Source organism: Neopsephotus bourkii, unplaced genomic scaffold (assembly GCF_033783945.1).
Source record: "Neopsephotus bourkii isolate Nb327-2 ecotype Australia unplaced genomic scaffold, CSIRO-AGI_Nbou_v1 NB_1328, whole genome shotgun sequence".
Taxonomy (NCBI): Eukaryota; Metazoa; Chordata; class Aves; order Psittaciformes; family Psittacidae; genus Neopsephotus; species Neopsephotus bourkii.
In genome coordinates, this window is record NW_026901808.1 from 3,686,833 (window position 1) to 3,703,409 (window position 16,577).

Below are 16,577 nucleotides of genomic sequence, written 5' to 3' on the forward strand. Positions count from 1 at the left end.
GAGCGCTCAGGCCGTGAGCTTTCCTCCGATGACCTGGCGGGCTGTGGAACACTCGGGCTTAGCCGAGCACCGCTGGCTCACAGAGCTCCGTCTGAATCGCGCCCGAGCGCTGCGGCTGCCCGCGCTCATCGACTCACAGGCTGCTGCCTGGGTAACCCCGGGAAAGGCGGTATTCCAAACTTCCCTATCTCTAAACAGAAGCCTTTCTCAGGGAACATCCTTCGGGGCTGCAGGGATCACCGCCTTGGGCGACAATGGGGCTACTCAAAACCTTCAGAATTAGCGAAAACCGGCTCTCGGCTCGCTAGTGCCTCCGGAACCCGCAGTAACGAGCCACAGGCCGGCTACCACGGTCTCCACGGAGGGGCTCCCCGGGGTGCGGCCCCTCAGCCCCTGGCCTTCCCCACGGCTGCCGCGGCCCTCCATCTCTCAGGGTGCACTGACACCCCTGGCATAAGGGGCGCTCCCCGCAACCCCCCCTGGATTGCGGACCACGGCGGGGGACAGAACCAGCCCCGCCCCGAGCACAACCGAGCACCGCCTCCTGGCCCGCGGCCCTCCCCAGGCAACGGCGGCTGCGCCCACCCTCACAACGACACCCCTCCGACTGCGTGCTCAGCCGAGCCCGCCTCCCCCAATCCCCTGACAGCCCGCCCCCTCCTCGCTCTGCGATTGGTCAATCCAGCTGCCTCTCCGGCGCCTCCTCTTTCTATTGGGGGAGGCGGGGATGTCCCCCGCCCCTCCCGGTTCTGTCGGTTGAGGCGAGCGGAGAGTAAATAGAAGCAGGAGCTCAAAATGGCGGAGCTGCCGAGTCTCGTCCGTGGCGCGGCATCGCCCGAGCTGGAGCCGTTCGGCGCTAGGCCGGCCTCGGACGCGAAGGTTTCCCGTGGGTCCCAGCCAGCCGCCAAGAAGATGAAGGGAACCGATGAGAGGAGCCTGAAGGGTACTAAGCGCGTCAACGGTGAAGGGGGCGGCGGTGGCGGGAGCAGCAAGCAGTCGCTGCCGCTGCCAGCGGTCGTGCCGAGCTACAGCAACCCCGCGGCATGGGGCTTCCCCGCGCTCTCCTCTGGTCCCTCCGGGAGTGGGGGGAGCTTCGCTTTCCCTTCTCAACTGCCCCGGAAGCTGCTGTCGCCTGCTGTTTTGCTGCCTTCGTCTGCCTCTCCCTCCTCTTCCTACCAGCCACACCAGCACCGCCACCACCGGCACCGCTTGGCTCTGGCCGGTGAGGCGGCAGGCTGCGGGAGCGGCGGGGCAGCCGGCGCTGGCGGTGGGAGCGCCAAGCCGAAGAGACCCAAGGAGAAGCGGGATAAGGAGAAGAGGAAGCACGGCGCCCTACCCGTGGTCGCGGCGGTGGGGGATGGCGGCGGGGCGCTGAGCGTGGCAGGCCGGGAGGAGAACGGGGAGGTGAAGCTGCTGTTCCCGAAAGGTGAGGGGAGGGCGTTGTGGCTGTGCGCGGCTCGCGGGGGATCGCTCGCTCGCTGCCCGCAGCTTGAGGAGCGGGAAGGGAGGGCTGGGAGTTAGAGCTAGAGGAAGTCTGAAAGGGGCAGCGAGCCCGGGCTGGGCAGGGTGGGTGAAGGTGCCTTGAGCTGCTGTAGCTGCCGTGGCGGAGCAGGAAATGGTCGTGATGCTCGGGTCGAGCCGTTAGAATGGCTGCCTGCGCCCGCCCCGCCTCAGCAAGCTGCCCCCGGGGCAGTGCCGCTTCACGGGGGCCATACCTGTCTGCTCCTGCGCCCTGCCCTCGGCAGAGCCGCGGGTAGCCAGGTTGGGGCACTGCGTGCGAGACCGTGGTGGTAGAGCTCTGGCGTTGTGTAAGTTTGTGGAGAAGGCAGTGGCTGCTTAGTCTGCCGTCAATCCTGTCAAAAAAGGGGGTGTGGAATTAGCGATGGCGTCAGCTAGAAGCTGCCAGAGGCCTTAGGTTTTCTTACCTATTAGGGAAATAAGGGTGCCTAGTAATTTACTAGGGATCTGCGAGCAAAACTGAGTTTCTGTCATTCTTCTGGGGGGAAAAACGGGGAAGAGCACATGTTAAACCTCTTTCCTCCCCCAGATTTAAAATTCAGTCTCAAGTGATCTCATTTATTAGGCTATTATTTTTTACAACCTAAGTCACTGAGCACTGCAGAGCATGCAGTTAAAATGTAGGGTTGCATGGCTTATGCAGTCTAATTTAGTTGCTGCTTCAGGTTTGCTTTATTTCCTGAAGATCACAGGGTTAAACTCTCACAGGTAATGCTCAAAGCCATCGGGAAAAGGGGAGGAGTGCTGGGTTAGCTTATTAATGGGCAGAAATGGCCATACCAGGTAAGACAAGATATTAGGCTAGATTCTTGCTCACTGAGGTCATCAGTACATGCTTAGGAAGTAAAAGTACATGAAGACAGTACAAGAATACATGCTTCTGTTTCCAGTTTAAGCATTCTCAGTCTCCCATGACCTTAAACCAGCTATTGATGCTTTGGCATTTACATTGAAATAGAAGGAACTCAAAACATTCACTCCATTACCTAGTTTAAGCAGGCTTCCTTTCTTTCAAAGGAAAGAACAATTATAGCTGTTATGTAGGCTTAGGATACTTTGCGGTCTGTACCTATACTTATAGGATGAGCCAAGCTTGTAGAGAACAATTATTAAGATCAATATGCCTTTTAGGCTATAGATTATGTTGTCTGGCTGCCGTACTGGATTTTCCAATAATTTCCACTGGTATCTTATATCTTAGCCTCTGGTTGAGGTGTATGTTTGTTGAGGGTTTTTGTGGTTTGTTTTGTGTGTGTGTGTGTGTGTGCGTGCGCGCGCGCGTGTTTTGTTTTTGTTTTTTTTTTTTCCCCTCTTATGTTTGGTTGGCATGTTGCAGGAATTTTGGGTCTCGGCTGTTTTTGGGTTCTCAGTTTCTGGTGTGCAAGTGGACTTTGTCATTTCAGTGCTTTCAAGTGTTTCATTTACGTGTTTAATCTTAAACAGGGAAAGTTCAGGGTAGATATAAAGAAGAAATTCTCTACTGTGTGCGTGGTTAGGCATTGGAATAGGTTGCCCAAAGAAGTGGTAAATGCTCCATACCTGGCAATCTTCAAGGCCAGGCTGGACAGAGTCTTGAGCAACCTGGTCTAGTGGGAGGTATCCCGGGCAATGGCAGGGGGGGTTGGAACTAGATGATCATAAGGTCCTTTCCAACCCAAACCATTCTGTGATATTTTTTTTTGTATTTTTTTGTATTCCCTCCCCCCCCTCCCCCCCCCTTGTTCCTGTCCAGAGATGGCTTAGGAATTCAGAAATGATGCATAGTGCATGTTTGATGTTGGTAAAGCCTCCTTGTCTTCAAGGATAGCCATTAAGAAACTTGCCCAATATCCTTCTAGCAAAGCTGTGGGAAAAATAATAGCCATCTTCACTCAGATAGTCATAGTGTCCTAACAGTGTTACACAATCACGTTAATCTGAGAACAATATTACAATAATACAATGAAATGCTTTTTGCACATTGATAAGAGAAATTACTGCACTGATGATGTTAAGTGAAACCTCTTGGAAGCAGTGATTTGAGAAAGGAGGGGATTCTGCGCTTTGTATGTGGAAATGCTATTTTCTCAGAACCTAATACTGTCAGGCACAAGTATGTGACCTTTTAGTTGCTGTTCGCTCAGAACAGATCTTTTAACCTTTATTTTGTAAAAACTTAAGTATGGGCAACAAATAACATTTTCCAAGACAAATGACGATTGTTTGGCACCTAGGTCTCTAGATCTCTGTTTAGAGGAAGTGGTTTCTAAAGCTAAAATTTTGTGGCATAGTTTCCTATGTGAATGAAAAATTGTGTTAATTAAACTGTATTTTTGCAGAGAAGGCTGTAAGAAGTGAGGGATGCACTGAGTCTTCTGCTGAGAGCAGGCAGCCTTTTAAAAGTGGGTCTGTATTTGACTGTAGAATAAAGAACAGGTTTGTACTGTTAATCCTGTGAATAATTTACTTTTCAGAAAGGAAAGGAGAAATGCAGTTTTGATACAGGGAGAGAAGAATGAGTGGGGGGAGGTATGCAGAATCCTAAGTACAGAGGAAAACTAAGAGTCATATATTTGAGTGGGAAGCTAGAATAGGCAGAGCTTGCGTGTTGGGATTGCTGGAACTGGCGTGGACTAGAGGAAGATACCATAGGGACTCTGCAGCAGTGAATGTGGAATGAATGAATTGGAGATCTTGACTTGAGAGAGGGGAGGAAATAGCACATAAAAGCTGTGTAAGAGGGAGGTTATTCTGATCTTGTGTTGGGCAAAAAGACATAAGCGTAGGTGCTGTAGAAAAGGTGAGGAAGGGTAGGATAAGAGACAGAAAAATTTAGGCAGCCTACAGAGATGACATTGTGGTAAATTTAGAGGATTTTGTATAACAAAAACCTGGGAGGTTTGCGCACACAGAATGTATGGGGGAAAGCAGGAATAAAATATGCCCCTTTATGTGTAATGAGTTCACAGAAACTGTCATATGTGCAGTTAGTAATATTTTCTAAAAAACAACCTAATGTAGGCAAGTGCAGTTTCCTTTCCCTGAAGTCTGCAGTTAGAGAACCGTTCTGATGCTCATTTTCCGCAGCACCAAAAGCAACATAAAACTAACAGCATTGATTGTTTTTTCTCATAGCTTTCAGAACTGATGCACATATCAGTGTTTCATCTGCCATAAAGAAAATTGGGCAGATGAGCAGACTGAAGGCACAGAAGCCTCTAAAAGAGGTGAAATGATTGAAAGACAAGCAGGTGGAAAGGGTAAGATTTCCTTGATTGTTTTGAGGCTCTAGAGGTGGGGAAAAATCCATCCTTCCTTTTGCAGCCAAAATGGAGATCCATTGCATGTGGGTGGAATTCCCGGCTGAACTTTGTACTAAGAAAGGTGCCAGTGTCTGTGAACTGGGAGGAGTTTCTAATCCATAAGCTGTGTGCATACTCTGCCACATAACAGCAGATGCTAGGGGAAAAAGCTGTCCTTTGGTGAGAGGGAGGGAGGGCCTGCACAGACTGTAGTGTTGGAAAAAGTGAGGAATTAAGCTAGGGGGATCAGGGAAAAGAATGACAAAATTGGTTTTGGGGGATTGCTGGGACTGTGTTGTAGGTAAGGTAATACAGAGAATCAGGGTACACAGTGAGCAAATGACATTTGCACGTGAAAAGTGTCATCATAGGACTTTGAGTAGTAGGAATAGTGTTTTCCGTATTCTAAGAAGGGTTAAGGGATATTGACATTGAGGAAGAAATTGTAAGAAGATTTTTTGCCTACCAGTCAAAGAAACTGATTATAGGAGCTGATGTTTGTCCTTTGCTTGCAATAGTGATTACTAGATAAGAGAGCTTAGCTTTGAGGCACCTTGCTTTGCTAAGTGATAGGAAGCCAAGATGAATGATATCTTTAAAGCATTTTGTTTTCTTCCTTGAAGAAGTCTTCATTTGCAGATTTCTCTGGTCTTCTAATTCATTGGGAAGGCCTTTAACTTGCAGAGTCATAACCAGGCCTCACAGCTTGCGTTTCAGTTAAATGAATGGAGTTGAGTGAGCCCTTCGGAGATTATGATCTAGCATGCAGAGAACGTGGAAAAATATTTTGCCACATGCATGATTTATCTTGCAGATGCGAGGTTTATGCTGGTTAAGCTTAAATTTCACTTGTCAAGTATATTCTGACAGTGGAATGAAGAATTGTGTAACTATTCTTGTTTGGAAACATGGTGTGAATCTGACAGAAATGATTGTTGTTCCAGTTTCTGACTCTACTGACTCAGTCATTTAACTGATAGCGTGCTCTTGCAGTTCATAATTGAAATTGTTTTCTTACCAGTGTAAATCTCAGCTCAGCCACTCCCCAGTGCATCAGGAGACACTGAAAGTCTTTGTTTTGGTCCGTAGACTTTCTGTGAGGTATAAACCATCTTTCCTGTTTTTCTTGTCATTTCTGTGTAGAATTTCCCTTTCCCTCCTTTTTTTTTTTTTTTTTTTTTTCCCTTCAATGATCCATTTTTTTGGTAAGATTACCGTAGTGTGCAACCAGTTACAGAATGAGAGTGGTATGTTTAACTTGCAGATGAGGGTTCCCTGTATAAGCAGCAAGGCTGAACATGGTACTGTAGTTCTGTTTTCTACTTCTAGTATTTCCCCCCTCGCCCTCATTTCTTTCTTCTGATGTCTTTGATAGATTAGAATAGACTTCAGGTAGGAATTTACCAGTGATTCTTCTGATAACTTTCTTGCTTTGGGTTGCATGACACATCTGGGGTTTAGGCTTTCAAGAAATGGCACTTTCCTGGCTCACTAAGTTTGCTTAAGTTTTGGATCTTTTTTCCTCTATTTGGAGCTGGGACCATGCATCTTGCTACTCAGGTAATCTTATTTTCTTCTGCTAAACATTTCCTTCTTCTGTTTACTTCTGTTTCCTCTGCCCCCTCCCCCCCCCCCTTTTCTGTACTGTGTGGCTTGCCTCACTTCCCAACCCAACCCCCCCCCCCCCCCCCGCCAAACTCCTTGAAGTCAGCAGTCATTGTCATGCTTGTGAGGCCTCTTGATCGGCCTCTTTTGAATTGTTCAGTATGTTTCTCTTTAAATATACCAATGTAATCACAACATCTAGAAAGTGTTCAGGGTTTTAAGTGGGATATATGAGAGGAAGGACTTCTTAAATTTCTTTAGATGTTCAAGATTTAGATGCAGTTGAGTTTTGAGAGCTGGTGGTGTTGTTAACGTAAGCATTCAATGTTGAGGTGCATTTGGAGCAGTGTATCGTTCTCCTGAGGGACCCTGTCCCCTTTTAGATTCTATGAAATATCCGTGAAGCTTTGCTAGGCAGAACAAAATCATTTACTTTCTAAGCTGGAGAACAAACAAAGCCCCTCCTGTTCTCCAGATTGCAGCTCTCTGTGTAAGTTACATAGCAAAAATTCATTCTGATTGGGGAATAATAAATAATTTTTCTTTGAAACAAGATCTGTTTCAGCATTGGATCTTGAATCTGAAACATCAGATCTGAAACCTCTCATAGAGGCCTTGTTTGCATCTGTCACGTTCTCCACTACCAATTTCTGATGCAACTCCGCAGTGCTTGAGCTTAAACTTGGCTCAGTCAGTTTGGCATATACGTCTCCTTTAGAAGTGCGGAGATTAGAGGAATTTTAAAGGTTAGGTTTAAATTTCTTGGAAGTGTTTTGAATTTGAAAGGCATATGTCTGTCTTCTGAGTCACTGGGGGACTTGGTTAAGTGTTCTGGCCTGGGAAGGGGGTTTCTTTAGTTATATATTGGATTTTAAACTTGCTGAAAGGGATGTCAGCCAAATATTCTGGTTATTGGAATGAGAAAGCTGTTGTAGGTTTTTTTTTTTATTATTATTATTTTATTTTTTTTTTTGTTCTCAGGGTATTTCTGAGGTATTTCTATAGAGGAGTTTTCATGTTCATTAAGTTAGGAAGCCTGCTCTCCCTTATACCTTGTATGACTTAATAAAACTGCAGGTGTCAAAACCATTAACATAGTGGTGTTAAACATGCTTCACCTATCTTCATAACTGGATAAACATGTCTTCTTGAGGTTTTATTTTTTAGGGGTGTTTGTATGGAGGAGAATGCTGATGGAAGGGACAGTGACTGGTGGTCTTGCATTCGCCTCCTCCTGCCCCTTCCCTTAACAGTACTGTTGGTGTTAACCATGTTGATGGTGTCCATTAGCAGTAGTTTGTAAATATTTTGCCTGATGTGCAGTGACAGCCCTTAAATCAAAGGGAGGAGAGAGAGGCAGAGTACTTTGAACATAATCTATGACTGACTACTAATGTGAGTTACCATCTGGAAAGCTGATGCAAAGCAGCTGCGGCTTTTGGCATCCGGCAAGGTTGTTGCCTTAGTGCTGAAACAGAGTTGCACTAGTTCTTTCATGGGCTTCAAGGTGTGAATTTCACAATGTAACAATGACCACGTTGCGCTTAATCTGCTAGAGAGCATTTCCCACTTGACTCATTCTCTGTGCGCTCTATTTACATTTTGATCTGTAAGAAAGCTTGCAATAGAGACAGATATGGTTACATTTCTAAAGTCTGAATGGTGTGGTCTTTGAATTTGTGTGCCTTTATTTAATACTTAGGAAATCGCTGTAATCATTATGATGAGGTACCTACCTAGTTAGGAAACAGAAGACTTTTACTATGGTCTTTTGTTAGAAATGGCTGTTTGTCTTTATAAATATGGTACGTGTTCCATTTCTTTTACTTACACACTTGACCTAACATCCAGAAAAAGTCAGTGTGTTTGGATTTGAGGAGATTCACTGTAAAGTGAAAACATTCTTCAGATGCCAATCAGGAATGTGAGTAGAACACTTCTTCATAATGGATTTCTTCCTGTCTGTATATAACACTTCTTTTAATACACTGCTGTTGCTGCATTTCATTCATGGCTATACTATTTCTATGACATTAGAGCCAAAGAATATGGACTTTGATAATTGTGTTGTGAATTTGAATGAGACATCTAGAAATCTCTTCAGTTCTTGGGTGTTGTATTTCCTTCAAACAAGGATACTTACTCCTACAGAACTCTGTATTTTAAAAGGTGGCAATAGCTTATTTAGTAAAGTTGGGTTGGGTTTGTGTGGCAAGGGTTTGGTAGCAGGGGGGTATGGGCTCAGCTTCTGTGAGAAGCTGCTAGAAGCTTCCCCCACGTCTGACGGAGCCAATGCCAGATGGCTCCAAGATGGACCCACTGCTGGCCACGACTGAGCTGGTCAGTGGTTGTGGTAGTGTTTCAGGGATAATGTTTTAAGAAGGAGAGGGAAAATCATTGGACAGCAACAACTGCCTCCAGAGAGAGGAGTGAGAACATGTGAAACAGCCCTGCAGACCCCCAGCTCAGTGCATAAGGAGGGCAGGAGGTGCTCCAGGCACTGAAGCAGAGGCTCCCCTGCAGCCTGTGGTGCAGCCCATGGTGAGGCAGCTGTGCCCCTGCAGCCCATGGAGGTCCATGGTGGAGCAGACTCCACCTGCAGCCCAGGGAGGACCCCACTTTGGATCAGGGGGATGCCTGAAGGAGGCTGTGACCCTGTGGGAAGCCCACACAGGAGCAGGCTCCTGGCAGGAGCTGTGGCCTGGTCAAGAGAGGAGCCCAGGATGGAACACGTTTGCTGCAGGACTTGTGATCCCATGTGAATCCAGGCTGGTGCAGTCTGTTCCTGAAGGACCGCACCCTGTGGAAGGGACCCATGCTGGAGCAGGGGAAAAGTGTGAGGAATCATCCCTTGAGGAGGGAGGAGTGGCAGAGATGTGTGAGGAACTAATCATAAGCCCTGTCTTTCATCTCCCTGTGATGCTGGGTGGGTGGAAGTAGAGAATGTGGCAGTGAAGTTGAGCTCGGGAAGAAAGTAAGGGTGGGGGAAAGGTGTTCTTTAAGATTTTGTTTTATTTCTCATTATCCTACTCTGATTTGATTGGTGGTAAATTAATTTTCCCCAAAGTTGAGTCTTGTTTTTGCCCATGACAGTAACTGGTGAATGATCTTTCCCTGCCCTTATTTTGACCCATGAGCCTTTTGTGGTATTTTCTCTCCCCTGTCCAGCTGAGGAGGGCAGCGACAGAGCAGCTTTGGTGGGTACCTCGCCTCCAGCCAGGGTCAACCCACCACAAGAGTAAAAAATAACTAAAAATAGAGGCTTTTTAAATTTGGACACTATTGCTTGAAAGTGAGGGAGTGAGCCCAGCCATTAGTGGAGCTTTCATTGCTGATTCCTGCTGTGCTTGGAATTTATTTTTTTGTTAACCCTAGGAGGGACTGTTTACAAACTGTTTAGTTTGTGACTAGTTACTTCTTGAACAATGTGCTTCTCTGTCCAAACCATGAGCAAGTGCATTTTGATGGGGGAAGGGAGCTTCATAAAAAGATACTTCTTCCATCTCTACCCTGGGATACAAATTACTTCAAGCTTTTGGCATTTAGCTGTAGTGTATTTAGAGGTATGTAAAGGAATAAGAAGTCTGTGTGTGTGCAGGGAGAACACATATTACAGTGAGCAATGATGCAAGAAGACTTAGGGTTACTGCGCTACAGTAATGTTTGTACATGTGTAGGAAAAATGTCTTATGTTATAATAACAGATTTAGTCATAACTGTCCCTAACATAGATGTTAAAAAAACCCTAAACCGCAACCCCCCCAAGAAACCAAACCCAAAACAATAGAATGGAAAATGTGGAGACATCTGAATCAGTTGCTGTTTGGAGCTAGTCCCTAAAATTCATCAGATGAACAATAAGATGATGTTTTCAGGACTGCTGTCATCTTTGGGTGTTGAATATCACAGGGAAGCTGATGCAGGAGTAGTGAGCAGTGGGCTATGGAGAAATAACTGTCAGTTGTCTTAGTACCATACAGTGAGTAGAAACAGACGTCAGCCATCCAGGTGTGCGCTGACCAGGTAGAGCAGTAGTGCCCTGCTTAGGGTTTTGGATGACTCTAGGAGTAATGAGTTATGTGCTGGTATAAGAGAAGGCATTGATTTACATCTGTAGTAGAGGAACTGATGTTTTCCCAGAGAGCCTTTATTTTGTTACATTTTTTTGCTGGTGTCTTATATGGCTAAGTGTGCTTTTCAGTTACTTCAGATGTGATTCATGTAACATGATTGACTTTCTCCTGTTGGAATAACCATGATAGCAGCTGTTAGGACTTGGTATTCTCTCCCTTTTCAAAGTAGAGCAGATATAACAGGAAATTGTTGTCTGTTTTGGTCCGATAGTTAAAAAACAGCAGACATGAAATGTTAGACAAATCGTCATGTTCAGTATCTGACTAATATTTTTATTATCCCTTGCCAGACCACAGATTCTCTCTTGCCTTTCCTCAAAGGGAGAGAGCAAACAGCTCTATGCTATTTTTTAGTATCTACTAAAATGGAAAAATGGCTATTGAAATGCAAATATGCTGAGGTGGCTTTATGTCATAATATTGTATATTATTGATTAATTTTGAAAGGGTTATAATAAATCTGGTGATTTCCTGCAACATGGGCTGTGCCTGATTTTTTTAATTAACATTTTATTTAGACTAGGACTTTAACAAAATCCATCCCCCCCCAGCCAGCCAAACCCAACCGAAACCCACCACCAACCACCAAACAAACACAAAACAAAATACCTACACCCTTGTGGAGAAAGTTCCAGTAATGGACCACAACTATTTAAGTTGCTTCTGTGACTGACTTGTGCTTTTGTTTACCAAAACCCCTCTAATGTGATAATTTATGGACTAGGGATGTTGGACATCAGCTTCTAGTCACTGGTACATCTGTATATGTTCTTTTAAGAATGAAGACCTCTTACAAAACTTTTCTTCCGTGTTTGAGTCAAACTTCCCCTTTACCTTTGAACTCAAATGAGCTTCCCATCAGCATATGAAACTTAAATTCATTAATTGCTTTTCTGAACCTTCATTTTTTTCATCTCTGCAAAAGTTGAAGCTGTTCCAGTGGCAATTGCAATGCTGTGACATACAGAGGTAATAGTTGTTGGTACTTGAAATTCCCTTTTCCAGATCACTGACTGAGTTGCCTTATTTCCTGGGGACTCATCCTGTTCCCTCAGCAGCTCAAGACTTTCTTTTTAATTTGCTAGAAATAGCATTGGTGAAAGCTAAGTTTGAAATATTCTGTGAGCATGTAGGGAAGACCTAAGGTTTTAGGATCAGTAGTACCTGCTACTGGTAGACCTTGAAAAAGCTGTGCAAGAACATTCTAAGTAGTCTTAACTTGTTCAACAGAACAAGTTTTCCCTGGCCAGCCTCACTTACTGGTTATTCTACAGCATGTAAATTACTTAATGTTGGAGGAATTTGTTTTAAAAGAAGGTTTTTGTGAAGAATTTTTTTGTTTCTTGGTTGAGAAAGTGAGATTTGGACTGTAAGTATTTATAGCTGGAGGGAATTGATACCTTATATTATTGAAGACACTTGGAGAGATACTGGTTGGTGGCATTTTGGGAAGTCCCAAAATGCTGTAGCCTGTTTTGAATTGTATTGTGTTTGTTGGGCAGCAAGATATGGTGCCAGAGGTTATTGCGGAGACTGTACTTGGAGAATTGCACTTGCCCTTCCCTGTTGGATGTCTGTGCCACGGGCATATTTTAATCACATTTATTAACTATAACGGCTATTGGATGCTTCTAAGTGTACTGACTTTGTAGAGCCAGCATAGTTAAGTTGCAGTAGATTTTTGTGGTAAACTGAATCTTAAAATAATTTGGTTGATTTTTTTTTTTTCTCTCTGCATCCCATTGAGAGCTGTGAAATGCAGTGTCTCTTGCAGAGGAGAATAATCTGCAGAATTTGGTTCGAGAATTGTGTTTCAGTTCTGCCAGGCAGGCTAGAAAGTGCTTAACTTTTTTACTCAGAAGCTGAAGTCAATTGAACTGAAACCTAAAACCAAGTGTTAATCGATGTAATGACTCTCATATTGACATAGATTATTATATTGGGGTTTTTCCTATTTGGTATTTTTTTATTCATTTATTTCTTTTTAAGGAGGACTCTACCATCTTTCGCTTATCTATTCTGTGGGCTTTGAGGGAGGAAGCCTGAGAATTTGTTAATTTAAGTTGGGATTCTCAGCTTCCCTCAGGTTCTTTACTTGCCTCAGGCTGTACTCTGGTTTTGTTACAGTACTGTGATTTTTCTAAAAGGAAAATAGTTAAGTTTAATTTATTTCAAATCTTCCTCAGCTGCATTTACATTGTATTTGCAGTCGCTTCAGGTATGATTTGCTTGTGGCTGTTGCTGGAGAAAGTTATGGGACACTTCCATATTTTCTTTCATCTGGAGCATTTCACCGTTGACTCTGCTAATTGCTTTCTAGACGCGAAAATAAACTAGAAGCTCTTTTAAAAGGTTTCAGCTTGTTCTCTGTTCCTCCTTATGTGTTGCTTCTGACAAACCTGGAAGATTCATTGGCCTGAGAGGCTATTCAGGAGCCTGCAATAAAGGATTCTTCCAGTCTATCTTTCTTCCTCTTTCAACAAGGCTTAGCATTTGTGTATGCTCTTCAATCTTTATTTGATTTGTAAGTGATAGCAGGAGTCAAGTGTGCCTCTTAACAGTATGCAAATGTTGAGATAAGGTCTCTCCGTCTTTCCATGATAATTATAATCCTGGCAGAGTTAAACATTCAGTGCAGGTTACAAATCAAGCCTGATGTTACTGCCCCCTTGCTGAGTGAGTGTCGGCTTTCAAAGTGTTACTTAAGCTCCTGTTAGATAATTTATTTCCTCCTTCATATTCTTAAATTGCAGGGAATTTACAATTTGGGGATTTCTTTGGGGGACAAGCAGGTCAGAGAGGAAGATTTCACATCTGCTTAACTTATTCCTAGAAAGCATGTGTTTGTTTTGCTTAGGAAAACTTGTTTGGATTCCATGGCCTGCTGTAAGATGAATCTGCTTTGTCATTCCTTGTCATTGAACTGTTAGAAGGCTGTTCTTGGACACGACTTTTCCAGTTGCTTAGAACTGAGACTTCCAGAAAGTTTTAAGCACAGCTACCTCATTCCTTTTTATTTTTGTGCCAGCATGGTTTCTGTTCTTTCCCCACTGTTTAACTTGATTTGCGGATAGATAACAAACATACCTTAATTACCTTCTTAATTGCATCTGTTGGCTTTTATTTTCTTTCCTAGGCTCTTCCCAAAATATGCTCTTCATACTGACAACTACTAGGGTTCACGTTTTCTAGCCTTACTAGATGACTCCTAAAATGAAAGATACAAATATTGTGGAGTCATTGTTGTGCATTCATTTCTGTGGGTTGCTTTGAACCCTTTGAACCTTTTGTTTAACTATTAACATGCTTCATAAATAACTTGGTTATGGAACACGGTATTGTCTTCTAGAATTGAAAGCTTGCTTTAGTTTGGTTCTGAGGAATATTTCTGATTTTTTTTAAGTAGTGAATATACCCACTTCTTCTATTTTATGTGTATTCTTGAGAAAATGAAATTGGATTTCTCTGCTTCCACATGGGGTTTATAATGCAAGTACCATAAATAAAACATCAGGATAGTCTCTCAGCTGTATTACTGAGAAAGCATTCTGAAGCATGACATTATGTAGAAGCTTGAAATCACAGTTCCTCTTTCTCAGCAATTTTAAAAAGCCCAGTAAAGTCTTGGAGCAGGTACTTGGCTTCAGCCCAAGAAGCTGGGCATGAGCTGCTGGCTGCAGTGCATCTAAAGCCTAGTAAAATCTGTCTTCCCTAAATGCTTGTCCTCAAAAGTGAATTAAACTGGCCTTGAGAAGATTCCTCTTTGCAATTATGAATTCCTCTGAGTCTAGTATTCATGTGGAAAGTCTGCCTAAAGGCTCTCCTTTTGTGTGACAACAATTGAAAAACCTGGAGTGACTTGACAAGAAAGTAAATAAATAATGAGGCTCCTCTGGTTGACTGTTGTTGATTATAGGCAAACAAGGGAAGCACCAGTGCATTGTATCTGCTGTGCAAATACAGCACACTTCATGTGTGTGTTAATTACATCTTGCTGCTATGCATGCATTAGTGTAGCCTATGATCATAATCTAAAAGATTTTGCAGCAGACAGATGAAGTCTTCATTCCAAGCTACTTGCAAAAGCCTTAAGCTTTTTATATAGTTATTTGATTAGTTATTCAGATAGTTATTTAAGGTTGTGACAGTGTATGATAGCGTATATGTGCACCCAGGAAAATACAAACTGTACTCTTTTCCCCATTCCTTATCTAATGTGTTTAATTTGAATCTCAATAAAACAAGCTAACTACAGATGCAAAAGAAGAGCTGAGGGTAGTAGGAGTAAGCAAAAATTAGCTGCAAAAATTAACTGTATACATTCAGTATGCTGAGTTGTTGCATGCGTAATAATAACAGACCTCGCCTGAGTTAAATAATCTTATGTTGGATAGTGCAACAGATAAATATTAGCTTTTCATGTTGTAAATACTGGGATTTCCTTGTAACTCACCTTTTGTCCTTTTAATAGAGCTTGCATAAGAGTAATATGGAACATGCATATGACCATTAATTTTCTGCTCTTATTTAATTGTAAATTATTTGTGTTTCAGCTCAAATCAAAGACAAAATTAAAGAAAGGGAAAAGAAGCAAAAAGAGAAGAAGAAGCACAAAATAATGAATGAAATCAAGAAAGAAAATGGAGAGATCAAATTATTGCAGAAAGGTAGGTTCAAACTATGTGATGGTATTTCATTCTACTGCTTTAAAAAATGTATAATTGGATTGGATACTGAGTTTCAGTGCTGTGTTTTTCATTTAATTTAAATGGCATTTTCCTTGGTTAGTTGGTATAAGGATTGTAAATGAAATCTTAACTGCAAATGTTTATTTTTTTTTTTGTCAACTTTGTTAGGTAATGGAGATGAAAAATATAACTATTGCCACAACATTGTTTACACAGCAGCAGTAAAGACTAGTAATTCAAAGAGTGTATTGGTGAAACCTATGTCTTAGCACTTGAAGGTTATAATTTTATATATTTTGAGAAGAAAAATGAATCTGTGTCACTTCTTGTACCTAACAAATGGACAAAACTGAATGAGGAGTTCTAATTTGGGAGCTTTGTCAAATACTAAAAGATTGTGCATAAAGGCAGTCAATTTTGGCTAATTCATTCAATGTTATTTACTGTAATGGAATGTAATTAAAGTCATGTTCTCACCTTGCCTGTACATCCACTGAAACTTAGAATTGTGCAATAGTTGAGGTGGAAAGGGCCAATGGTGCTGCTCAAATTTGGGTCAGCTACAGCAGTTTTTATAGGACTGTCAGACTCTATCTCCAAAGTCTGGAGGCTCCACAGTCTCTCTAGACAATCAGTATCAGTATTTGACCACTCTTACAGTTTAAAATTAATTTCTTTCAGTTTGTACCCTTTACTACTTGTCCTGTCACTGGATACCTCTGCATCTGGGGAGCAATAACCCCAGGTGCTGGTCCATAGTGGGACTGATCAATTGCAAAGCAGCTTTGGTGAGAAGGGCCCTGGGGCTCTGGCAGACAAGAAGCTGACCATGAGTCAGCAGTGTACCTTTATGGCAAGCTAATGGTATCCTGGGCTGCACTAGGGAAAGCGTTGCCAGCAGGTTGAGGGAGGTCTTCGTTTTCTTATGCACAACACTGCTGAGGCTGCACCTGGATTACTGTGTCTGGTTCTGGGCTCCCCAGTACAAGCAAGAGTGCAGTGAGTCCATCACACAGCTGGAGGTGGTTGAAGGACTGGAACATTAGTAGACCCTCTTATGATAGAACAAGTACTGTTGAACAGCACCCATGGAAGGTATCAGTGTCTGGGTTACTCCAGTAGCAACTGTTTCCAGCTGGACTTTGTGCTGTTGGTCACAACCCCTGGCATGGCAGCTAAACAAAATTTTCGTCTACCTCACTCTTATCTAGGTCATACTGCATCAGTTTTTGTTTTTTTTGTTTTTTTTTTTTTTTCTGTGGATGTTGCTATTTAAGTAGACTGACTGTGGTGTGGGGTTTTTGTTTGGTTGGTTTTTTTGTTTGTTTTGGTATTGAAGTTATGAACAAATT

General features: G+C 43.1%; 1 protein-coding gene across 2 annotated transcripts in view; it reads left to right on the top strand.

The window, feature by feature from the left end:
- Positions 1-682: 682 nt before the first annotated feature.
- RSBN1L (round spermatid basic protein 1 like) overlaps positions 683-16,577 on the top strand; it is a 52,249-nt gene continuing 36,354 nt past the window's right edge. The window contains exons 1-2 of one of the 2 annotated variants that reach the window (XM_061366342.1): positions 683-1,426; positions 15,091-15,204. In XM_061366342.1, the coding sequence (XP_061222326.1) occupies positions 796-1,426; positions 15,091-15,204 (745 nt within the window). In that variant the 5' untranslated portion in view covers positions 683-795. The remainder of the gene's footprint in view (positions 1,427-15,090; positions 15,205-16,577) is intronic. The other variant, XM_061366343.1, reaches the window with a different exon arrangement.